The sequence below is a fragment of the Dipodomys merriami genome, unplaced genomic scaffold, assembly GCF_024711535.1.
Source record: "Dipodomys merriami isolate MVZ:Mamm:240054 unplaced genomic scaffold, mDipMer1.0.p SCAF_1, whole genome shotgun sequence".
NCBI classification, from domain to species: domain Eukaryota; kingdom Metazoa; phylum Chordata; class Mammalia; order Rodentia; family Heteromyidae; genus Dipodomys; species Dipodomys merriami.
This window is the reverse complement of record NW_027202270.1, coordinates 25322744-25348428: the sequence shown is the minus strand read 5'-3', so window position 1 is coordinate 25348428 and position 25685 is coordinate 25322744. Positions and strand designations below refer to the sequence as shown.

Below are 25685 nucleotides of genomic sequence, written 5' to 3'. Positions count from 1 at the left end.
TCTAATGGAGATGTTACTAATCAAAAGTCTTAACACGGGTAATACGTTTAGATGACAGAAGGAGAAACCAAATACGTTTCATTTGACAATTAAAAAAAGGTGTTTGGATCTCCCTGGGTTGCCCAGACTGGGTAAAAATATAAGACCATCACAAAGGGCTAGGGGATGTAGTTCAAGTGTAGAGTGTCTATGCAAGGCCCTGAGTTCAAATGTCAATATTGCCAAAAACAAATTCAAATTCAAGCAAATAAAAAATACCTCCAACAGACAGCTACTTCAACTCAAGTCATTTTGAGGTGTGTGTAAAAGCTTGTAGAGCCTTCTCCATCAAGATGCTGGGATGCTACCAGCCTTTATCTAAATGGGAGCCACACATATGGGAAGCAACTGACTTGTTCTCATCTCCACTTAACCTGCAAGCAAGAACCATTCAAGCAACTTCTTTACCTTGAGGTCCAACCCACCCATTCTCTTCACTGCTTCTGCTGCATCTTTATTGCTTCCCACCTAAGGCACTGCAGCAGCCTCCCTCAGGGCCCTCCTCCCTCGGCTCTGCCCATCACTTTACTCCTCAGCACTCCTTTCCAAAAGCTGTTGAGTACTAGCTTTAGAAGAGAAAATATGACCAAGTCTATTCTTTCTTAAGTCTTCATTGGCTCCCTATTAGCTTGCAAGGTAATGCCTACACTCCCCAGCATGTATACAGATTGACTACAGTATTCTACAATTATTCCTATAGTTCTCTTTTGTCGTCCTCATTCCTCGCTGTGTGGGACACTTCCCTCTGTCTGTATACTTATTCATTTCTTCCAGAGTAAACATCTTGTGAGTAGAGACTGTTTTTCAAGTCAAATTCCTATGGCTAGGATGCAGCCCGTGTGTGGCATGTAAACATACACAATAAATAGAAAGTCTAGAAAGTAATTAACACTTAATTTTAATTAACATTAACAGTTCAAACAAAAACAGGACTAGAATAGTGTTTAATACCAACCTCAGGAAATCACATTTATGTAAGAGAAAACGGGCCAGCAGAAGTCCGAAAAAAAGGGTACAGCTTACATTATTGCACATCAATGAAATATGTTGTTGAGGGTAGCATCATACTCCGGGGCCAGGCTAGATCAGACCAGAGGAGGAAGACAAAGACAGAGCGCAAACCTCCAGGTGGTGTTTATCCTGGATTCTGAACTCTCTCAAAGATATACAGCAGAATAGACATATTTGGTAAGTTCTTTACAAAATGACTACTGTGTCTCCACCACATGTTAGGTACACCATTTCTGTACTTCATTCAGAACACATGCAAGTTCAAAGTACAACCCTACTTCCCATAACAACACCTGAACACCAAACCCCTAGGGCCCTCAGTCATGGAGCAGAGGTACACAGAAGGAATTATTCTCATACAATACTGGGGTAATCAATATTCTTCATTTTGGTCATTTATATCTGAACATGAAAAAAAAAGTGACAGTGAATATGAATGAGTACTAAAGGAATTCCTGGGCTGCTACCAGAAAATAAAATACAATTTATTCAAAAGCTTCCTGCCACATATACAAAGGTGGCAAAAACTATGTAAATAAGAAAAAAAATGACTATAAACATATAGAAAAGATCAACTGTCTTCTAAACAAATTACAAAACTGATTTCAATTTTACCCTTGAGTGTTATAAAAAAAAATGTAAACCTGTGGATCTAGTTATTACCAAAAACTCTTGCCTTAAACCCAAAGAATGACCTTAAAGTTTGGCCTGTGCTAGTTTTATCTTCAAGTTGTCTCCAAGTTTGTCCATGAAGTCGAATGTATTCAAGTAGTCAGAACGCTGCACACTAACAGGGAGAAAAGAGAAAAGAAGGAAATTTAGTTTGTCTAATCAGACAGGCTGAGAAGGAGGGAAAATTCTAGAAATGATACTTAAAGTAATAGTTTACTAATATATAGGAGAAAACTGATTTATGTTAACAAGCCACAAATCTATCCAGAATACTATGCTCAAGGCTGAGCAGGCTGGGTAGCTCATGCTGATAGTCATTCATACACAGAAAGCTTCTTGCCAAGTGGCTTTGAGTTTCAGTTCTAACTAATGCTGACTGAAATTGTCCAACTTCTTCATTCTTGGAACAAAACCTACTTCGGGTAATAGGTAAGCCTTTACCCATATTCCCACATACTGCCATTCATCCTGAAAACAAGGATCTAACAAATGAGCTATAAGGATATTGATGAGAACATTTCAAGCACTATAGTTTGTTGGAAATTTAAGTTATGAAATATGTAATGACGGGTTCAGACACAGTATTAGTGGTCAATTTCAGTAGATTCTTTCTGCTTCCTACTCTTCCTTCCTTTTTAGTGTTGGTTATTGGGGCTTACACTTAGGGCTCTGAGCTCTCCTTTAGCTTTTTGCTAAAGTAGAGGTTGGTGCTCTACTACTTGAGCCACATCTCCGCTTCCAGCCTTCAGCTGGTTAAAAGTCTCCTAGATTTGCCTGCCTGGACTGGCTTCTAACTGTGATTTTCAGATCTCAGCCTCGTGAGAAGCTAGGATTATAGGTGTGAGCCACTGGTGCTTAGTCTTACTAGATTTTCTTGAGGTAACATAGTCCCAAAGTTGGACTTTGAGGAAGAAGTCTGCAGCTAATCCAGCTCATCTACTAGTTACCTAGTCCTCCTGTCTTCATAAAAACCCTGGACAAAGACAAGCACTGGTGGCTTATGCCTGCAATCCTAGCTACTCAGGACGCGGATATCTGAGGATTGTAGTTCTTAGCCAGCTTGGGCAAGGAAAGTACGTGAGACTCTTATCTCCAATTAACCTCCAGAAAAATGGAAGTGGCACTGTGGTTCAAATGGTAGAACTCTCACCATGGGCTGAAGAGCTCAGGGACAGCTTCCAGGCCCAGAGTTCAACCCCCACAACTGGCAGAAAAAAAAAAAAAAGCAAAAAACAAAAAACAGGGTTTTTTGTAAGTGAGGATACTTAAGGAAGGGACAACATCAACTGGACATCTTACTTGTGTGGCTTACTATTCTCATTTGTAAATTAAAGAAAGTAATACTGTTAGAATACCCTAGTCTGAGTTCTCTTTGTTTCTAATTATCTATCATTTTCTTTTAAAAATCAAACAGATGAAGGCTGGGAAGGTGGCCCAGTGGTAGAGAGCTTGCCTTGCATGCCAGAGGCCCTGGGTTCTATTCCTCAGCACCACATAAGCAGAAAGAAAAAAGCCGGAAGTGGCGCTGTGGCTCAAGTGGTAGAGCGCTAGCCTTGAGCTGAAGAGCTGAGGGACAGCGCCCAGGCCCAAAGTTCAGGCCCACGACTGGACCCCCCCCCCAAAAAAAATCAAACAGATGAAATCAGAGGTTGCCATATTAAGGTCCTACCCCTGGACCAAAGAAGTTTGATTGGTATGCTGTGTATCCATGCATTTCTGTACTGTCCATCTTTGCTTCCCTCTACAATGGCTGATGCAGAGATGGGTAGTTGCAAAATGACAACACATCAAAAATAGACCACAAAGCCCAAAAATGTTTTTTGTCTATCTGACAATATACAGATATTACTGCAGATCCCAGAAGATAATGGGCAGCAATTCAAATAATTCCAAAAGGCACTGGTGCTTTGAGCCCGGTGAAGATAAATCAGAGTCTGACCACTGCGGTCAGCTTGGTTATCCTTACTTGGGTAAACCTTTGATGCAAGCAGCCAAGTCCTTGGTCATGAAGCCAGCCTCAATGGTCTCAATGCAGACTTCTTCCAGAGCCTTTGCAAAGACAGCAAGCTCCGTGTTGTTATCAAGCTTCGCTCTGTGGGCTAGCCCTCTGGTCCAGGCAAAAATGGAAGCTAAGAAAGAAAAACAAAGGAGGAAAGAAAAGCAAGCCAATGCAATCATTATATTCAATGTACAATATGTAAGAATTGAACTATGTGACTTGAGGGTAGGGATGGGAGGGAAAGACGGGGAAAATGATGGAAGGGGTGACACGCATGGACTCCCTGCACTCATAGTCTGACATGCAATTCTAACTTCTTTGTACAAATTTTTAACAATATTATTAAAGATCAAAAATAAATAAATTAAAGGAAAAAAAACCCAAGTCTGGATTTCAATCTTCCTACTTAGGAGGATTCCCAAATGTCTTACTTTTTCCAGAAACAAAAAGTTATTGTGTTTTTAAATGCGAGTGGATTACATTACTCTATCCATATTAGCTAGAAATGTTAAGTTCGATATAGTTTATCAAATAGAAAATTTTAAGAACACATTTTAATGGTGTAATACTACTGCTTGAAACTTAAAGTACTTACTAATTAGGAAAAGGTCTATTTGTTTATCTTTTGCCCACACTGGTCTCCTCTTTCTAGGCTATAATCTTTGTTTGTTGTGCCAGTCCTGGGGCTTGAGTTCAGACCTAGACGCTGTTCCTGAACTTGGTAACCCACTCCCATTAAGGCTAGTGCTATACCACTTGAGTCACATCCCTACCTTTGGCTTTTGGTAGTTTATTAGAGGTTAAGAGTCTCATGGACTGTCCCTGCCCAGGCTGGCTCAGATCTTAGTCTCCTCGGTAGTTAGGATCACATGAGTGAGCCAGAGGTACCCGTGTATAATCCCTTTCTAAAGTACTATTCTAGAAAGAAGGATTTATCCACTTGGCTTATAAATTTGTAGCCTGCACCAAGTGAACTGGTGACTACACAGGAAAATGCTTGTTGATTATACTTCTCTCTGTGACATACATACTTTCACAAAATAGAAACCCCCTCATTGCCTATTTTAATGATATCAAAAGACTCTTTGTAATGGAAGGAATCACAAAACACTGAAGAGCTAAAGATGTGTCTGAATTCCTCTGGAGGTTTTCTCTGGAAAAGACTCTGGTCAGAAACTAGCAAAATAGATGGCATCTTACCAATGGGGTTGGTGGACGTCTCCTGTCCTTTCTGGTGCATGCGATAGTGACGGGTCACAGTCCCGTGGGCAGCCTCTGCTTCCACAGTCTTGCCATCCGGACAAATTAGCACACTGGTCATCATGCCAAGAGAGCCATAACCTGGAAGTGGCAGAGCAGGAAGCATTGGGTCCAATTGCATGAGGAGTGCTGGTCTCCAAGAGCTAAGACTGAGTCAAATCTGGAGAAGGCTTTGTAACTATGACCATACCGAGTCATTGATCATTCTTCTGCCTTTCAGGAAGCAGAGCAAGGTCACTGCTCCAGGTCTCAGATCAAAAGACCTAGAAAGGATGCACCATTTCCTCACTTATCTCAGAGGAACCTGGTCAGTGTGTACTCTACCCTAATTCTGTCACTTCATGGCTACTGTGACTCAACTTTTCTATCTGTAAAATGGGAATAAAAGCACCTTGTTTGTGTTGTGAGACTGGAGGAAAATATATTCTTGAATATATGAAAATATTATAGAAAATATATTTTCTATTATTAATTACTACAAAGAAAGCTCAATGTTATTGTTATTCTGAAGTACACATGCTTGAGCAAGAGCTCAAGCTCATTCTTGCTAGATCAAGAGCTCAATATGTTACTTTTAAAAAAATATTTTGTGCTGGTCTAGGATGTGAACTCAGGTTCTAGGTACTATCCATGAACTTTTTTTTTTTTGGGTCCGGTCATGGGTCTGGACTCTGGGCCTGGGTGCTGTCCCTCAGCTCTTTAGCTCAAGGCTAGTACTCTACCACTTGAGCCACAGCGCCACTTCCGGCTTTTTTCTTTTTGCTCATGTGGTGCTGAGGAATCGAACCTAGAGCCTCAGGCATGCAAGGCAAGCGCTCTACCACTGAGCCACCTTCCCAGCCCCCATGAACTTTTTTTGCTCAAGACTAGTGCTATGCCACTAAAGTCACAGCTCAGAGCCTAGCTTTTGGCTGATCAATTGGAGATAAGAGTACCACAGACTTTCCTGTCTTTCCTACCTGGGCTAGCTTCAAACTGTGATACTTGAATATCAGCCTGTTGAGCATCTAGGATTACAGGTGTAAGCCACTGCCACTGAGCTTGTTCTTGTTAATCTTATGAGCAGATGCTCTGCTTTCTGGGGAAATAGAAATTAAAGAGTCCCCCTTGGTTCACCCAATGGCTCACACTCATAATCTTAGCTACTCAGGATGCTGAGATTTAAGGAAGATGGTTTTGAAGCCAGTCCAGGAAGAAACGTCTATATAACTCTTATCTCCAATTAACCAGCAAAAAGCTAGAAGTAGAGTGCAAGTGTCAGTGCTCCAGCCTTGAGTCAAAAAGCCAAGGAAGATTGTGAGGCCTTGATTTCAATTCTCAGAACTAGCACAAACACATACAAAAAGAATATTTTCCTGCCTTCAGGCTAGACTCGCTGTAATGGGATGAAAAGGCAGATACAAACAGGCTGGGTTGGATTTAAGAACATCCCACTTGATTTTCCTGTTCTTAGGACCTTTAAGAAAATAATTCTCGCTGGGTGCTAGTGGCTCACTCCGGTAATCCTAGCTACTCAGGAGGCTGAGATCTGAGGATCACAGTTCAAAGCCAGCCCGGGCAGGAAAGTCTGTGAGACTCTTACCTCCAATAAACCAGTAAAAAAACCCAGAAGTGGTGAAGTGGCTCAAGTGGTAAAGCGCTCACCTTGAGCTGAAGAGCGCAGGGACAGTGCCCAAGCAAAGAGTTCAAGTCCCATGACTGACAAAAAAAAAAAAAAGAAAATTCTCTTCTGTGTTTTCTATTTCAGAGCACCATATTCCAGCTTAAGGCCATGCAACTTCTTTTTTTCTTTTCTGTAACTTTTTGTTCAAATTGAAAGAACATTTTTCTAATTTTTACTATTTGCCATGACCACTTGGGAGGCTAATAATATAAACTTATAATTATCTATAAATTTTTTTTCTGGTTTGAGAGTAAGTGGATTATTTCTTTAAAAATCTTTTGGGTCATCTGTGAGTGCAATTGAGGAATCAGGCTGTACTTCCTGGCCTGCATGAGAGAATTAGCTCTCTCCACTGTGTGCATCATGCTCTACCTCACCACAGCCTAAAAGCAGCTATGCATGGACAGAAACTTCTAAAACCATAAGCCAGAATAAATTCTTCCTCTTTTAAGTTGCTAACTCAAGTATGTGGTCACAGCCATCCAAAATGTGACAAACATTAAGAACTCATTATTTTGGATTTTGGTAAGTAAAGGTATAGAATGGGTAAAAAAGTGATCTGTGTGGGATTAGTAACTCCTATTTCACTCTGTTGACTTGGGGCTTCATAGACACTCAAAAGTTACATTGATTAGAGGTTCAGGACCATGACATTTAACACAGGACACCATGTGCTAGCAACATTAGGACACTCGCCGGTACTACTATCAAAACAGTGATAAGTGAAATGCTGTGACTCTCAAGTAGTTTACATCTCTAGAGAAGAATGAGGGACAGGATAGCTCTGCTGCCTTGAGATCACTTCATTGCAGGCTCTGCCGTAAAGGGTCTTCAGTAAGTCCTTTATCAGGGCTTGCTGTGCTTCAGGACTCTTAATCACAAACTGCTTTCAATTTGCATAACTTGACGTGAAATACTTCTCTACATACCCTTCTCTATCACCAGGAGGATACTTGAAAACAATGTATTTGAGCTTCTTACACATAACCTCCAGCATGTGTCTATTCCTCCTTCCTGATTTGTCCTGATTTGCGAGGTAAACTTTTGCTAAACTTAAATAAGTAAATAATATAAAAACAGAAGAATAGTACAATATAGCTGAGTGGTAAAATGCAGACCCTATGGTTTTATCCCAAGTACCAAACCAAACCTCCCCAAACAAAGAATGACTTTGAGTCCCTTCTCCAGAACTCTGATGAAAAAGAATAGCTTTCCTTATCCACCATGTAGACATCATAAAGCGTTCCTTCCTCTGTCCATTCAGTACAAATGATTGTAAAGAAGGAACAGTGGTAATTCATGTATCTGATATAAAGTTACCTTTAACTGGGTGAGTCTACTGATTTTCAGAGTGATTAGGAATGTTTGAGTTTCATAAGGGAAAAAGCGGTATGGTCTGAGGAAAAGTAAACATAATTAAAGCTAACACAAACATTCATCTGGGCAGATCCAAGTTTACACAGTGACCCCATGGACAATTCAAGCTGAAGAGCAATTTGGTACTGAGGAATTTGGGGAAAGGAGAAATTCTGTTGACTTAGCCTTTATCCCTGGCACATAGCCCGCAGTTCTTTGCTCAATTCTTTCATGTTAGAAGTGCCTTCAAAGCTGGCAGAAAGAGCATGATTAAATCATGTGGCAAGATGAATGAACCCTTAGAGGCACTTCCCTTTGACCAAACAGGCACCTCACTTTACTCTTCCCTGCCTGAATACCTTGGTTTCTTTACATTCTCAACAGGGAAAATGAGGGCAGGGAGATTGAGTAATTAGCAGATAAGGTACTAGGCTTCTTGGTGGAGGCTTTAAAACTTCAAGTGGAGGAAAGAAACAACAACTTGAGATCTAAGCTGGAGTCAGGAGTGTCAGCACTGTTACTTTCTGTATGACACTGAATAAAGTCACTTCCCTAGTCTGAGCTTCATTTCCTTATCTGTCACATGAGATGAAGAGCCTGAGTGTCTCACAGTGTTAACATTTCATGATTTTATAACTAAGGGCTATAAAATCCTCATTCTCAAACTGGAGAATTATTGTGGAATGACCTTATTGCTACTGGACTCTGGTGCCTCTCTTGGTCCTCTGACTGCTTACCTTGGGCCACGGAGTCAGACTGTACATCACCATCATAGTTTTTACAGGCCCAGATGAAACCTCCCTCTGATTTCATAGCTTGGGCCACCATGTCATCAATGAGCCTATGCTCATACCATATATTCTGGGCCTCAAATTTGGACTTGTATTGCCTAAAAACAAGAGAAAATGAGAACAGCTAAAAAGTATATTTTTGTTAGGACATCATCTACTTTCCCCAAAGGGTGTGGGGAAGAAAGCAGTAGTTTTAGTAGAAACATCATAAGCTTGGGAATTTAGCAGACTCAAATTCTTGCCCAATCGTCTTTTGGCCATCTGTAAGCCAGATTTCTTCTGCCTTATGGACAAGGTGTGAAAAATGAGTGCCCAGCACAGATTCTCATAAAAAGCCCATCCACACCCTGACCTAAACACTGGCATTTAATCAGGGGCTTGGTCTTCTTAAATTTAAATAACAGAAAAGTAGATCTTTTAGTCATAACAATGGTCTTTAGAAAGCAAGAGAACAGGATGGGAAAATCAGAGCTTTCTATGACTCATCTGGATTTCATTTCATTTGTTTTATTTTATTCATTTTGTTTTTATTTGTTTTATTTTTCTATATTGCAGGTTGAATTCAGGGCCTGGTGATTGTTATGCAAGGGCTGGACTACCTGAATCATGCTTCAAGTCCATTAACAGGATTTTTTATTCAAACTTTAATTCTGGTTCTACAAAACAGTAACAACAACAACAAAAAACTAATAATGTGGGGCCTGCATTTACGAACATGTTTACTTCCTAGAAACAACTCAGAGTGGTTGTGCTTCACTACTAAATTTCAGATTTGTCCTTATTTAACTTACAGGGCTAATGGTAACTTTCACTCAATCTGTCTCAGAATTGAAGGGATGTAAATACACCATAAGTGCCAGTTTACTTGAAAAAAAAGAAAAAGGACAAGAAGGAAAAGGAATGAAAGAGCTGTAGTTACTTGTCATAGATCTCCTGAAAGATGTCTTTAAAGCGCCCGTCGTATTTCTTCAGAATAGTGTTTTTGGTGCTCAGGTACAAAGGCCAGCCCTTTGACAGAGCCATCTGGAAGGAACTGTGTGCAAAGTCTTCAATGGATTTATCTTGATTGTACATCCCCATGGCAACACCGCCACACTCTGCAGAGGGGAAAGCAACAGAAGGAAAAAAAAAGAGAAAGGTATATGTAGTATAGTTACAAGGCTAAAATAATTTCTAACAACCAAAGGACCAAACTCATGGCTATCCAAAATAGCCATGACTTTAACAGTCCCAGACAGGCTTCCAAGCTAAACAGACCATGAGTTCCTGAGGCACAGCATGGGACAATGTCAGTTCTTGGAAAAGCAAGAGAAAGTTATTAAAAGGCAATGAAGAAAGAAAAACACTAGTCTTTAGAATCCTGAAGATACTGAAATATCAAAAACTACTACTGTGAATCAGAAGTATGTTGAAGAATGAACAAATAATTATTTATCTGTCTCAGACATTATTATTATTTTTTGGTTAACAGGTATTTTAAACTTAGGGGTGCACTCAATTCTCAGTCATGAAGAAAGATACACATTTCAAAAAGTTAATGAATATTCTCCTAATTTCCTCTAGATACTGACCAGGCCTACCATAATTGGTGGAAGCAATTATGTTATAGGGGATTACTAGTGTTTCTTAATTGAACTCCATTATTACTAAAAGTTAGAACTTGAACTCATTCCAATGCCCCAGGTTAACTTGGCTCAGAAAGTGAAAAGCACTGAAACCTATTGAACTAGATTCTACTAAAATGGTATTTTTGACAGAACACTGGGCTTTTCACTTAAGTGATGAATGTTTTCATACTCTGGGAGATTTGTCCAAATCATCCTTTGAAGCAGCTTGGAGAAATAAGTTAAAAAAGTCAGAATTTTACTCGCAAAGGAAAAATTCTGAGGACAAGGGGAAACTTTTAGCAAATAAACAAAACAATTCCCAAATATAAACTCTTACTAGAGCACAGGAAATTTGGGGCTATTAACATTTATACAACTATGAGAACATATTCCTACCTAATTATCTCGTCTTTGTCTATATACACTTCCAGTGAAGTGGCTACTTTCTTTTTATTTTTCTTTCTACCTTTGCTCAAGTCATGGTGAAGCACTGAAGCAAAGTACTTTTTTTTTTTTTTTAAGTTTTGGGTTCTGCAGAAATGTGGTAGATTCAGTTGTATTTTCTGGCAGTTACCTAGCTAACTTAAAAAAAACAACAACAAATTAGTAATAATGTTGCCTAAATAACTTTTCTTCCAAAGGAGCTGGGTACTGGAGGTTCATTACTAATACTCCTGGCTATCTGGGAGGATGAAAAAAGGAGAATTGTGGTTCCAGGCCAGCCTGGAAGTTCACCAAAACCCCTTCTTAACTCACAGTTGTGTACTAGCTTACGTTTGCTGTACCAAAGGAGTGGGGCTAAGACTGGGAGGATTGCAGTACCAGGGCAGAGCTGTAAGAAGGGAAGCTGCATGTGGTGGCACAGGGACAAGAGGAAGCCTAAATTAGGTGGGCTCAGGTGCCCACCTGGATGAGAAGCCAGACTGTATCCTAAATATAAACAGTGAAAAACAGGGCTGAAGGCATAGCTTAGTGGCATCATGCCAGCCACGCAGGCTGAGTTCAAATCTTCAGTATCACAAACAACATCAACATCATCAACAACAACAACAAGAAGTAGCTTATGATGAACTTATACATACCTTCAAAGTTATGGACCAAATATGTCACCTTTTGAGTTCCATCATTTGGCGTGTAGGTTATCTCTACTTTTCCAGGTCCAGGAACAACAAAATCAGTTGCTCTATACTATATAGGGAAGGAAAAATGAGTCAGGAAAAGAAAAATAATCTACCAGGAATGATAAGGGCACAAAACAAAAGAGAATATAGATTCATGAGATGGAGAGGTCTTGAGATATTTTTTAATTAGTGACAGTACCCGTTAAATATCAGTATTTATTAGCTGCCTATGATATATAGGACAGTTTTATGAGTGCAGACTGCTTTCTCCTAGGAAGCTTACAATGTAATAGACAAACATAAGTGAGACATACCAAAAGAGCTTTCAATATCACCGGGGAGCTATACATACTCCTCCATCACCAAAATATGCTAAAGCTTTAGGGTGACGGAGACAGAAGATGAAAGCCTGGAGTAAGGGAAGCCTTCCTGGGAAAGGTTGATAATATTTGATGCAGTGGTGAAGATGATTGTAGAGAGCTGATGCTTTGTCCTTACTATGTATCTATCAGATGCTTTAGATGCTCACCTCATTTGATTCTTAGATCTTATGAGGAAAGAAGTATAAGGCAGGGGAAATAATGGTCCCAGGGTCAAGGCTTGAGATCTGGTTCTACATATATTTTTAGGGCTCAATCTGACCATGGATCGTCACAGTGACAAACACTAGGCCACATGTAGCAGTCTTTCTCCAAGCACATGTGATAGGATGATGGCCCTAGGGCAAGGGCAGTTGAAGGAATGCCATCTCCTTCACCAGCCTGAGCACTCCAGTGAAGAAAAAGGCCTGGGAAATCCTAGGCATTCACAAGTCACTGCTGCACTGGACCTCCTTCAGGGACCTGAATTACTTAATGACTTGAAGTCAGGTACCAGCAAGAGCCCCGCTACACCTGTTGGTTTACACTAATACAAGAACTGGTGAAAGAGCAGTCAAGATAACAAAAACAATTAAATACCTAGTCTACGTCTGACTAATGGAGTCCTTCATTCTGAGTGGCAATTTGTTTCTCATTTGTACATTCTGTCTATGTACATTCAGACAGCAAACCAACCTGATATTTGAGATTTTCAATCTGGATTTAAACAACAAGAATGTTCATTCTTCTAAATGACCAATGCCATAATTTAACCAAAAAAAAAGGACTGAGTTAACTCATAAAAATGTATACAGGGTAGTGTTCCCTAGATATGGATGTTTGTATTCCTGCTATCTCTGTTCACTTGTCTGTGTCTCTCGAAAGTATCTGTGAAGGACAGGCCAGGATGAAGGGATAGCTTGAGCTACAGAGTAAAACAAAGTTGGCTGATCCCTGGAGTACTGATTGGGTAACCTTATCCCCAGGGATAGAGACATTACTCTGGCCACACTGTTCTCAGGGATGAATACATGGAAGTCTCTGGATATCATCATTATGGATTCCTGTTTCTCCACTTCTTTTAAGCTATAGTTTTCTGCAAAAATCTAAAACCTCAGTTTCAGATTTCAAGTTTCAACACAGAATTTAGAATTTGTGTAGCTGGCAATTTCGTTACTAACTATAGCAATAAGCTTACTTGTGCAGAAGGACAAAAACATTTGTTTCTCAAGCTGAACAGAATGCTTTAACATTGCTTTTAGGTACTAAGTTTTCCCTCATCCATATTCAGGTTTAATAAAATCCTTGGTGGTTCTCAGCCCATTAGAATCTCAGTACATTAGAATCACTTTAGAAAACCTGAGCCCTGGCAGAATTCAGATTTCAGTCACTGTAGGGTAGGACTCAGATATTGGAATTAAAACAAAGAAACAAATAAATAAATAAAAGCAAAAAACGAAAACCACCAAAAGACTCATGAGTGAATACTATTATACAGCTGTTGTTTAAAATCATTGATTTGGTTGGCTATATGAAATTATCAACAGGAAAACAGAATGATAATATAACATAAGAAAAGGATAAAGAACACATTTGAAAAAAATTCATAAGTAGCTGGATGCTAGTGGCTCACACCTGAAAATCTAGCTAAGCAAGAGGCTGAGATCTGAAGTATAGAGGCTCCAAGTGAGTGTGGGCAGAAGTTTTTGCAGTTTTATTTCCAATTAACCAGCAAAATGTTGGGCTGGAGGCTCAACATTTAGAGCTCAACATTTACGGCTCAACAAATAGAGCCGTAGCTCTAAACTAGAAGCTGAAAGTATGAAACCCGGACTTCAAGCCCTTATGCAGCCATACACACATAAAAAAAAAAATCCTTGGGCTGGGAAGTTGGCCCAGTGGTAGAGCGCTTGCCTTGCATGCCTAAGGCCCTGGGTTCGATTCCTTAGCACCACATAAGCAAAAAGAAAAAAGCCGGAAGTGGCGCTGTGGCTCAAGTGGTAGAGCGCTAGCCTTGAGCTGAAGAGCTGAGGGACAGCGCCCAGGCCCAGAGTTCAGGCCCCACAACCGGACCCCCCAAAAAAAAAATCCTTAATGCTGAGATGTGTGCATATAAAAGTTTATCTATATTTTCCTTTTCTTAAAAGGATGTCAATATACTGTTATACATAAATCTCTGTATTTCTCAGTCTTGTACTTTGCTTATTAGGCACAGATACTCAAAGGTAAAATATATAGGATAGAGTGGTCGCAACAACAAAAAATAAAAATCAACAGAACCCAGGAAAAGAATAAAACACATAATCAGACTGTTTGGGGCCTGGTAAAAGAATATACCCCAAATGACTTACTTGGTCCCCATATGCATGACGACCAATGATGATGGGTTTTACCCATCCGCTCACAAGCCGAGGGATATTTTTGCAGATAATAGCTTCCCTGAAGACAGTGCCACCCAGGATATTCCGGATGGTGCCATTTGGTGATTTCCACATTTGTTTCAGCTTGAACTCCTCTACTCTCTTCTCATCAGGGGTGATAGTAGCACACTTGATGCCAACATTGTACTTCTTTATGGCTTCTGCAGCATCCTTGGTCACTTGGTCATTGGTAGCATCGCGGTTCTCTATGCCTAAGTCATAGCTGGGGAGGGGAAAAAGTAGAAGCGTGGCTTTTCAAACAAGCTGGTAAGATTATAACCTGTGAGAAGAGTGATGGTAGGCAGCTTGCTTGTAGAAAGGTCCTAAGGACCTTTAGTAATAATGCACTGCAACTAGAGAAGATGGCTGCCAATTAGGAAAACAAAACAAAACAAAACCAAAAAACAAAGAGAAACAGAAGGCTGGGCTAGGCCTATTCACTATAGTGGAAAACTTCCTTTTAGGAAACTTCATGGAAACCAATTGTGCCAAATTATCTTCTGTTTTTCACAGACAGAAGCAGTAAAAGCACAAATCTTTGGTCCAGTTTTCCATATAAGTAGCCTACAAATTACATAAGTACCACTTCATTTTTCCTGCTGTAAGTACTGTGCTCTAAAAAAAAAAAAAGAGAGGGGCTGGGAAGTTGGCTCAGTGGTAGAGCGCTTGCCTTGCATGCCTGAGGCCCTGGGTTAGATTCCTCAGCACCACATAAGCAAAAAGAAAAAAGCCGGAAGTGGCGCTGTGGCTCAAGTGGTAGAGCACTAGCCTTGAGCTGAAGAGCCGAGGGACAGTGCTCAGGCCCAGAGTTCAGGTCCCACAACTGGACCAAAAAAAAAAAAAAAAAAAAAAGAGATGGAAGGATTAAAGAAGAGTGTGTGTGTGTGTGTGTGTGTGTTGGCATTAAAGTAGTCAGAGGACAGTTAATGTTCAAAGAGCTAACAATTCTTTCATTACTGTGCTAGTTATAAGTTGAACCTTCCTTTAAATCTTGGGGAAGTCTGTGTTCTGGAATGAAGCCTACAGTTTACTGGGTAATGGAATCCACCTCAACGATCGTGAGCACACTAGAGAAATTTAACTAAATACACATTAGTACCTATACTGCCTAATGATTGCCTGTTGCTCATGGAGCAAAGGAAAATATTGTAAAGCTTCATCTAAAGTATGTAATACTTGGTTGAAAGGGGTAAAAACTAAATAATGTAATGATTTATTTTGTTGCCAGGATGTTAAAATGCTTCGATTTCCAACAACTGCTAAACTATTAAGCCTCTAGATTTTCCTTTTAGTTTTTTTTGCAACTTTCTTTCTTTAGATATCCCAACTGCTAATGCAAGCATAGAAATAAAAATCACGCTGTATTTCCAAATAAAATTTTCTAACTGCTTCAACCTTAGATAATTCATGTGAATCTAATAAAACCATATACCCTCTTGTCTTCTTGTCTAGGAAAGTTGGATATCTAATCCCAATTCCATAGTAAATGTGGTAAGCAGTTTTCATGTGGTTGGAACTATTTCTCATCAGAAGAATCTACCAGCAAATTACTAGGTTATTTTCCCTTTTCTCCTTAGTATTTCTAAAAAATGTGAAAGAATAAATGGCCTACATTATGGTATAGTCAACAACAGCAACAACAATGAACCAAACCACCATCCCTTCCAGGAAACTCTCCAAAGAAAATCCCAAACTAACTATTCTTCTACTCTTCAAAAGTATTTGTTAGTCATAACAGTGATTTTGGAACAACTTCAGTCTGTAGTCAGTGACTTTTTCCTCCTAAGCATAGAGGTTCTCGATCTCTCCCTTTTTAGTGTCAGTCCTGGGGCTTTAATTTAGGGCCTGGGTGCTGTCTCTGAGCTTTTGTGCTCAAGGCTACCGCTCTACCATTTGAGCCATGGCTCCTTTTCTGGCTTTTTTTGTGATTAATTGGAGGTAAGAGACTTACAGACCTCTCTGCCCCAGTTGGCTCTGAACTGAAGTCCTCAGATCTGAGCCTCCTGAGTAGCTAATATTACAGGGGTGAGCTACCCTGATGTAGCTAGGCTGAAGAGGCTCTAGCATTTTTTGCAGTTATTATATCGGACCCTATGAAATGTTATCAATCCACCTATTGTCATACAAAGTTCTAAAACAGGAGAGTTTTAAATTGTTTCTTTATCCACTTGGGAGCTTTTTTAGTGCTTCCTTCTCTATATGTTGGGTTGACTTTTAATACAGACATTATCAGTGACTTAGAGTCAAAACAATTGAAAGGGCATTTATGGAAATGCTATCCAAATGCCTACACTCTACCAAGTAACAGTCCTCAGACCACATTCTGCCCAATTCTAGGTCAAGGCAAACACACTTAAGAGTTGCCAATATTTTGTCTGAGATATGTTGTTCAACACAATACCATTCCAATCCTTTAAAAATTCTGTCTTTATCTAGTTTAAATGTACAAAGAAGCTTTCCTATGTTATTGATGAAAAACTTGGGGAAAGAATGAGAGGAAGACCATACTTTCACATGCATTTGTCCTCACACACTGTAAATTCAGGGCAAAAATGGACACAGATGATTGAAGGGAACTGCTGATGAGGATTGGTCAAGGAAGTGACTGCAAGGATTCTTTGTGTGCTGCTGCTGTATGAAGAATGCCTGAACGAACTTTACAACTTTGGTTGGGGGTGTGGGGGGAGGCTGGGAAGGGATGTGAAGGGTAAATAAAGGAGGAGGCTGCAATGCTTGATAAGAAATGTACTCATTATCTTGCCCATGTAATTGTAACCCCTCTGTACAGTATGTTCACAAAAAAATAAAAAAAAGAAAGAAAAAGAAAAATGCCTGAAAGATTTCCACTGACTAAGTACAGTGATAAATGATACAGTGTGGAAGGACATAATTGTGCTCCCTCCGATTAGCTTACTGTTCTTAGATCTCTTATTTTTTTCCCTCCCACAAATAATATATTGGCTACTCCTGGCCACTGATTTATTAGAAATAAAACCTTTGCAGGAAGCAGAAAATTAGACCTGATATTCACTTTGTTTTCCTTAGAATGCTTGAGTTCTAAATGATAGATCCAGGTTTTCCAGTGATATGTTAAAAAAGAAAATTCAACAGAATTTGGACTTAAAAAAAAATAACCTTTACTTATACAATATAACTACAGCTACGTAAAATAGCTAGCTAAAACATTGAAATAATTTAGATCATGCTTTCTGAATTTGTAGCTATATGGTAGGGTAATGCATTTACCTATGCAGATCCAGTTCCACATAGGGAAAAATAAGTTTTTCTTTAATCAATTCCCAAATGATTCGAGTCATTTCATCTCCTTGCATCTCTACCACAGAACCACCGTGAATTTTTTTGGACATTTTCACTTCAATAAACCTAAAAGAGATACACATAAAAAATTAATCTTTCAATCTTTTAAAAAATCATTTTTCATTATAAAGTATAAACAATTAAATATAAATAAAACAAATAATTTGGTGACTACTAAAAGAACAATTTATAGTAGCCTAGTGGTATAATATGCTAGTTACAACATTTACCATTAGAATCAAACACCTTCTTGTATATCACTGTGTGATGTCTGAATCATCTCTATAAGATAAGCAAACCTACAAGATGTGTATTATTTAAGAGAAAGTAAGCTTGGAAAAGGCCAACTGGCTAAACACAGGGGAGCCAGACACTGTAACACACCCTTAATAATGCAACCAACATTTTCAATTATTGTCTTATGAAATTATTATATCCATCATATCACGTTAGTCGAATGCTTCTACTCAATTCGTTATTTTATTGTGCTCCCAGGATGAGCAGAATGAGAAGTGGTATCATTTACTTTCTTTTAAGAAGTCTGTTTTGGGGCTGGGAACATGCTTCAGTGGTAAACTACCTGCATAGCAAGTCCAGACCCTGAGTTCAAACTCCAGTTTGAAAGAGGAGGAGGAAGAGGAGGAGGAGGAGGATGGTGATAATTTGCCTGTGGCTACTTTGGCCAGGCACAGTGGTTTACACCTGGGTAGCCAGCACTCCAGAGGCAGAGGGCAAAGGCAGGAGAATCAAGAGTTTGAGAGGCAATTAGGCTATACAGCAAGAACCTGTCTCAAAAACAAGGCAGGGTTGGTGGTGGTGGTGCTCCAATAAAACACTCAGAAAACCAGAAGTAGTGCTGTGGCTCAAGTGGTAGAGTGCTCGCCTTGAGTTGAAGACCTGAGGAAAAGCGCCCAGGGCCAGAGTTCAAGCCCCACAACTGACAAAAAACCAAATATTAGATAAGAAGCCCAAAACATTCTCTCTTGAAAAGTTGAGTTAAAATAATTTGGCCTTTAAATTTAAAAAATAGAATTATTGATAGACAGTAACCTTCAGGATATGTTTCCAACTCTCAGGCCCATTTTCCCTTCTCAAATTTGCAATTCCAGTATTCTTATTAGTTTTGAGGAAATACCCTAGATCATTACTGGAGAATTTTCTAAAATTCAACTAGAATAAAAGAAATGAACAAACTAATGTGGATCAATCAATTATTTCCATCAGTTATTCTAAGAATAACTTTTACTACAGCTTAAAGTAGATGGTTCAGGCATGCTTAATGCCACAATCACATCTGACCTTTATTTAAACAAAACATAGTAAAAAAAGAAAAGAGACAGCAAACTTATCTCGGTTTTAGTACTACATTTTCAGGGCCATAGTATTATGCAACAGGTATGACTTAGCTGTTTTCCCTTTATGGCAAATACAATTATCAAAAGAACAGAGTCTAGTGAAAAGGTCATGTGTATTTTTTATTTCCTTCTCAGTGAATGCAAATATATTCTTTGGAATAATTTTTCAATATTTCATAATACATAACCAACTTCTTAGGTTTTACTCACTTTATGCGTTCATTGTTTTAGCACCTTAAAATGAAAAAGTGCTTCTTTATTAATATAACTATATAAGGCATTACTGTATTTATTCTGGATTTGATTTCCACAGGTGGGGCTTTAGGTCCCTTTAGTGCTTCAGATTTTGTTTCCATCCAACCCCCCAACTCCTCAAGGAAGGAGAGTTTGAAACACAACCAGCCACCAGCTCATTAGTTTAGATTGAAGGCAGCTGAATTCCAACCTCCTGACATGTTGTGAAATTCCAGAAAATAAACCTGTGAGTAATAATACACAGTAGTCTAAGGAAAAAAAAAACACACACACACACACAGCCCTACCCTTTGCCCTATCTAATTTTTCAATCCCAAGCTTTTTAGCCAATTTTGTTTTTAGCTGAGCTCAAAATATTCTGTTACAGAGAAGGCAACGGCCTCAGAAAAGAAGGAAGCAGTTACAATCTTGTTGGAAATATCCCTGAATATCCCACACCAATTAACCATGGTAAAGCCACATCAAAGAATGCAAGGAAGAGGGGAAATGGATAATTCTTACCTTCACAGTGAACTGATTTCTAGTTTGTGAGTCCTCTCAATCTTGAGGTCTCAACTGAATGCAGTTTTACTTCTGCAAACAAAACAAAATATTAAGTCTTAACAAACAACAGACTCTGGCTGGGCAGATTTGGTTAATTTTAATAGCATGTAGATAGCCCAGTTTATCTGGTTTAAAGTACAGTGTTGAGTGTATCCAGAGGGGCAAAGGGTTGTTTTAGATCCGTAGGCACCTTGCAAATAAAGGTCAAAGGGAGTACAAGCATCTTCTGTGCACCCTCGGGTCACGGGGTCGGTTAGCCGGTACTGGGGTTTTCAAGTCCTTCCGTGACAAGGCAAAGTCTGTAAACATCTTGCTAGCCATTGTGCAGGAGATAAGCAAGGAAGCTGGCTGGGTTCCGCCTACCAGATTTCCATGCCCTTCCTCTATGTGGTGCCCAGACCTCCCAACTCCAAATCGGGGTGTGTGTGTCTCCCAGCGCCCCTCCCACAGGGCACCCCCGGGTTCCCTTGCAATTATTCCAAGTTCGAAGTTAGAGCTCTCCCCGCCCCCCTCCCCGCCAACCCGGGCTCCTCCGCTAGTCTCACCCAGGTCCGGGCCTACCGAGTTCTCCGTACACGCCCCAGTCCCGGCTTACACCAGTCTCAGCACCCTGCCCTCCACCGTCAGGCGGTTCCTTCCCCCAACAGCCGAGACAGCGAACTAGGCTTCCCTGGACCCCCCGCAGCTGGCTTTCCTCCCTCAGCTGCAGATCTGGTCTACTTCTCAATGCATTCAACTCCCTCGACGCCCGATTCCCCCTCCCGTGCACCCGAGCCGCTGACACCAGCCGAGCACCCCAGCACCCCCTTCCCCTGCTTTCCCCGTGCCATGCCCAACACCTGGACTGGTGCCTTCTCCGCACCCAGGCCTTCCTACCCCAGATTTGGGCTTTCTTCCTTTCCCCCCATTTTGGCCTTCTCTGGAATTGAAGGGCCCCGCCCCCCAATAGCTCGGGGTGGTCGCCCCTCCGAGCCGTAGATTACCTGCAGAAAGGGAGCTGAAGAGCAGGTGTGTGGGGAGTTATACGGCTGCTCTCCCTCTCAAAATGCTGCACAACGCTCGCCACCCGGCCCCCGGCAGCCGCCCAGGTTCAGGCTACAACTCTGCACGAACCCCAGGACTGCAGGGCGGGTCAGGCTGTTCCTCTTCCCCGGCTTTTGTCCCCTCCCAAGCCCCACCTCCTCAGCCCACCTCCCTAAGCCCCGCCCTCTACTCCCCTCCAATCCCCGCACGCCGACTCCTCTGGGGGGCGCCCGGACCCGGGCGTGGGGGCGGGGCCCGCGGTGCAGCCGGGGCAGCGCTCTAGGTGGGGGAAGGGGCTGCCACGCCGCCGCCGGAATTCCGCGGGACTCCGGCAGCCCAAGACCGACAATGCCACCTGCAGGCCGGGAGAGGGGCGCGCAGGACGCCGCGGCCTGGGCTTTGGACAGATCCAGAGCACCCCGCAGTGAGTCTGCAGCGGGGAACTGGACCAGGGCGGGTCCTTTCCTGGTGCTTTTGAATGTGGACTGGAGTGAGTCTTTAAAAGAAGAATGCTCCCAGTCTTCTTTGGGTTTTTTTAGGTACTGCTGGGACACTAAGGGTGGAACTCATACACGGCGGGAGAGCCACAGGTGGATGACAACGCCACCACCTGTGACTAGCTCTTTAGCCTTCGGTATATTCATTATTTTCCTGAAATAAATCTTTTTGCCATTTGCTTTAGAAGATAGTGAAGGGGATCAGTATCTGTGTTTAGTGAAGTTGGACTGGAGGTGTAAAGTCAGGTTGTGTGTGTGTGTGTGTGCGCGCGCACACACACACACCCTTGCACGCTTGCTTGCTTGCACCTGGAGTTTGAACTTAGGGCCTAGGTTCTGTCCCTGGGCTTTTTTTTTTTTTTTTTTTTCCCTCAAGGCTAGTGTTCTATCACTCAAGCCACAGCTCCACATCCAGCTTTTCAGTGCTTACCTGGAGATAAGAGTCTCACAGACTTTCTGGCCTGGGCTGGCTTGGAACTGCCATCCTCAGATTTTAGCCTCCTGATTAGGAGCCCTAAAATTAGTTTTCAAAAATTATGTCTAGTACTGCATTCTAACACTACTCTGAAATTGTTTCTTTTCTTTTATGCACACACTCCTAATAGTGATACTTCTCATACAACCATAAAGTTATATAGGCAAACTGACTAGAAACAAACTACTATAAAACAATATTTTACAATTTAGAACACCAATTAAATTTTATAACTGATGTTTGGCTAAAACTAAGTTACTGCTTGAAATATTTAGATGAATCTCACTGCTTATAAGACTACTAGAAGAAATCACAGTGGGGGAAAAGTTCTGTGACTTTGGCCTTGGTAAAGAGTTTTGGTCTGACTCCCCAAAAGAGATTTATGAGATTATATCAAAACTAAAAGCTCAGCCAGGCGCAGGTGGCTCCTGTCTGTAATACTAGCACTCAGGAGGTTGAGATCTGAGGATCGTGGTTTGAAGCCAGCTGGGGCAGGAAAACTGGGAAGACTATTAACTGCAATAATCTACTCAGAAAACTGAAAGTGGCACTGTAGCTCAAATGGTAGAGCACTAGCCTTGAGCAAAGAAGCTAAGTAACAGCACCCAGGGACCAAGACTGACAACCCCCCCCCCAAAAAAAAAACTCTTTCAAAACCAAAGAAACAACCAACAGAAGAATAGACAAACTTATGGAATGGAAGAAAATATTTGCAGACCTTATATCTGATAAGCCACTATTATCTAAAATACATAAGCAATTTGAACAACTCAAAAGCTGGAGAACAAATTAAACCCAATTATAAAAAGGGCAAAGGGTATGAATAGAAAACTGGCCTAGGAACAAGTCGTTTAAATAAGGATACAGGTGGACCCGTGATACAGGTGGACCCGTTGCAACAATGAGAAGTACAAGTTGTCATGTCAAAAACGAACTTTACAACTTTGGTGGTGGGGGGGGAAGGATTGGGTGGGGGGGGTAGGGGGAGGCTGGGAAGGGATGGGAAGGGGAAACAAAGGAGGAGGCTACAATGCTTGATAAGAAAATGTACTCATTATCTTGCCCATGTAATTGTAACCCCTCTGTACAGTATTTTCACAATAAAAAATAAATAAAAATAAAAAAAAAAGAAAACTGGCCTAGGGGTATATGGGAAAATGACAAACATTGCTATCAGAGAAATATAAATTAAAACAATGCTAGATATCATCTTCAGTTACGATGCCTATAATTAAAAAGACAAAAGGTAACTCCTATTGGAGAGGATGTGGAGACAATGGAAGCACTGCAAGTGGCTGGTGGGAATGTAAACTAGCACAGATATTATGCTAAAAACTATAGAGGGTACTTAAAACAATGAAAACTAGAACTACTCTATGATTTGGAAGTCTTACTTTTTGGTACATATACAAAGAAAGGAAATCAGTAAGCCAGAGACATATGAACCTCCTATGTTGTTCATTGCAGCATGATTCATAATAGCCAAGATATTAAAATCAATCTGGGTGTCTGTCAAATGAGAGAATAGGTAAAGGATAATGTATATATGTGCCACAGAATACCATTCAGCCTCAAAAAAGAAACTTGAGATAGGGGCAAACCTCAAGTGACAGTTTGCACAGCAAGTCCAAGGACCTGGATTCTATCCCCAGTATGTTAACCAACAAACAAAACAATACAAAAGAAGGAAATCTTATCATTTGTGACAACATACATGAGTCTGGAGGACATGATGTTAAAATAATCCAGGCACAGAAATCCATTTATATGGCATGACTTGTTATATGGATCTATTAAAAGGTGAACTCACACCTGTAATCCTAGTTACTCAGGAGGCTGAGATCTGAGGAATGGGGTAGTTGAAGCCAGCCTGAGTGGAAAAGTCTGTGTGACTCCATCTCCAAAATAACCATCAAAAAGCCAGGCTGAAGGTGTAGTGCAAGTATTGAACATCAGCTGAGCAAGCAAGCTGACCAAGCAATCCAAACAAGTGTGAGGCTCTGGGTATGGGTGCTTAAAAAAAAGAGGATCAAAGAATGTAAAAATGTATAGTGGCAGAAGTGAATTATAACATCCTGAAAGATAAACACAAGTCCATGCTGATACTAATCAATAGAAAATCAAGAGAGAGAAAAGCTACTTGTTTTCAGTAAAATGTAACTAAGACATATAGAAGATAAGTAAAGTTCCATAGTACTATATACACTATAAATACTATGCTTTACTTACACCCAACTTGGCAAGAATCAAATGAATGCTCAGATGCAAGTTTGAGGGAAATTTTTTTTAAAGAATCTCTGTAGATAAAATGCATCTGGAGTGCATTTTGTATGTCTAGTATGAAGTGAGTACCTAAACAGACTTCTTACCTAAAATAATTTTCTATCTCTTTTCCACAGAAATGCAACTGTTAGCTAATATCGCTGTGGGACTGGGAACGTGTGGAGGTCACTGACTTTGTCATGTTCACAGTTTTATCCCTAGCACAGCACCTACTAACTGACACATTGCTGGTCCAATGAATGACCCACTGTGTCTGTTGACTGCCGTTTCTTTTTACCATACATCAAGTCTCTCTCTCTCTTTCTTTCCCTCCCCCCTCTCCCTCTCTTTCGGGTCTGGATTATCTATTCTGTTCATATGATCAGTTGGTTTTCAAATATTAACGTCTGGTATGTTAACTTGAGTTTTCTTTTTAGCCTCCTCCTTCTCTTCCCCGCCCCTCAAGCAGAGGCTTGAGCATGAGCACATTTATGGTATTGGTAAAAGATTGGTAAAGGGTTGGTAAAAGATATCCAGCAACGATATAGGAGAGGGTAGATGGTGCCAGACAGGCCAGGGCCCCATTCAGGTAAATGTTGTGGTGGGGGTAGTTAGGTTAAAGGCTACATCCAAAGCAATCTGGGCTTATTTTTCACTAAGAATGACAGTTTGAGATACTGTGGGTCAGAGAGAGGGAAGGAGAGAAGATTGGCACGGAGCAGAAGTGAAGAACCCAGAGGAAGCTCAATACAGACACTACCATGGCTCAACAGGATTTGCAGTTACCAAACTGCAGGGTTCAGTGGTATTTTCCCAGTAGCTGAAAAGACCAATTCGAGGAAAACACTTGAGGAAAAGAATCCACGGATTCGAATTCAGAATAGCACCTCTCTTATTCCCCCCAACCCCCTTGCCTTCTTGCCCTTTCCCTGATCCTGGGCATGCTCCCTTGGACAAACCTCAGGATTTCTATCAGCAGGTCTAAGCGTACTTTCTACACTCTTGGCTGCACAGAGCTAGCGGGCCATGCTAGCCAGATGGAGCAAGTCGGGTCCTGGTAACTTTATTTGCATCCGTACTTGCAGCACAAAACCCGCACCAGAAGCTTTACGGAGAGCCATAAACACCTACTCAGGGCAGGACCGCTGCCACTCACTTGCATCAAGCGCTTTGTTTTACTTAGTTTCCCCAGAAGAGTTCGTAAGAGTCGAGTACTGATATTATTGGTCCATGCTGCACACCAGAGGTCTGAGACGGACAGAAATGAGCCGTCTGTCTCAGGTCACTAGGGCCCGAGTCTGGCCGGTCTGAATCCGCGTCTTAACCCCGGCGCCGTGGGCGCGGTAACCTAGGGAGAGTGCCCACGGTGTCGAACACATACGGTAACTGCAGGCCAGCCAGCACGCGTCTGCTGTCCCGGGGACCACGCACCCATCCGGTGACCCGCACGCGTGACGCTCACGCGCACTGTGGCCGCAGCGTCCTCGGGGAAGGCGGAGACGGCCGCGTTCCACCCGAGCAGTCGAGGACGATCCTCTCTGGGCTCGATTCCTTCGACCTGAGCATCTGATCGGAACGTCGCGCGGCTGAAGGAGGAGGGGGCGGAGCCCACTCGGGGAATGGTTGGGGATTGGTGGGAAGGAGGAGCGAGGGGGCGGA

General features: G+C 41.3%; 1 protein-coding gene across 2 annotated transcripts; it reads right to left on the bottom strand.

The window, feature by feature from the left end:
- Positions 1–919: 919 nt before the first annotated feature.
- Idh1 (isocitrate dehydrogenase (NADP(+)) 1) lies at positions 920–25431 on the bottom strand. Of its 2 annotated transcripts, none has more exons than XM_070018409.1 (10): positions 25408–25431; positions 19728–19799; positions 17545–17682; positions 14230–14521; positions 11481–11586; positions 9711–9888; positions 8738–8889; positions 4922–5062; positions 3689–3851; positions 920–1837 (listed from the first exon to the last, which is right to left on the bottom strand). In XM_070018409.1, exons 3-10 carry the CDS (start codon positions 17664–17666, stop codon positions 1747–1749), a joined length of 1245 nt encoding a protein of 414 aa, XP_069874510.1. In that variant the 5' UTR covers positions 17667–17682; positions 19728–19799; positions 25408–25431; the 3' UTR covers positions 920–1746. The 2 variants fall into 2 exon arrangements, with proteins under 2 accessions (XP_069874510.1, XP_069874504.1); XM_070018403.1 differs by lacking the exon at positions 25408–25431 and adding an exon at positions 20753–20907.
- Positions 25432–25685: the final 254 nt, after the last annotated feature.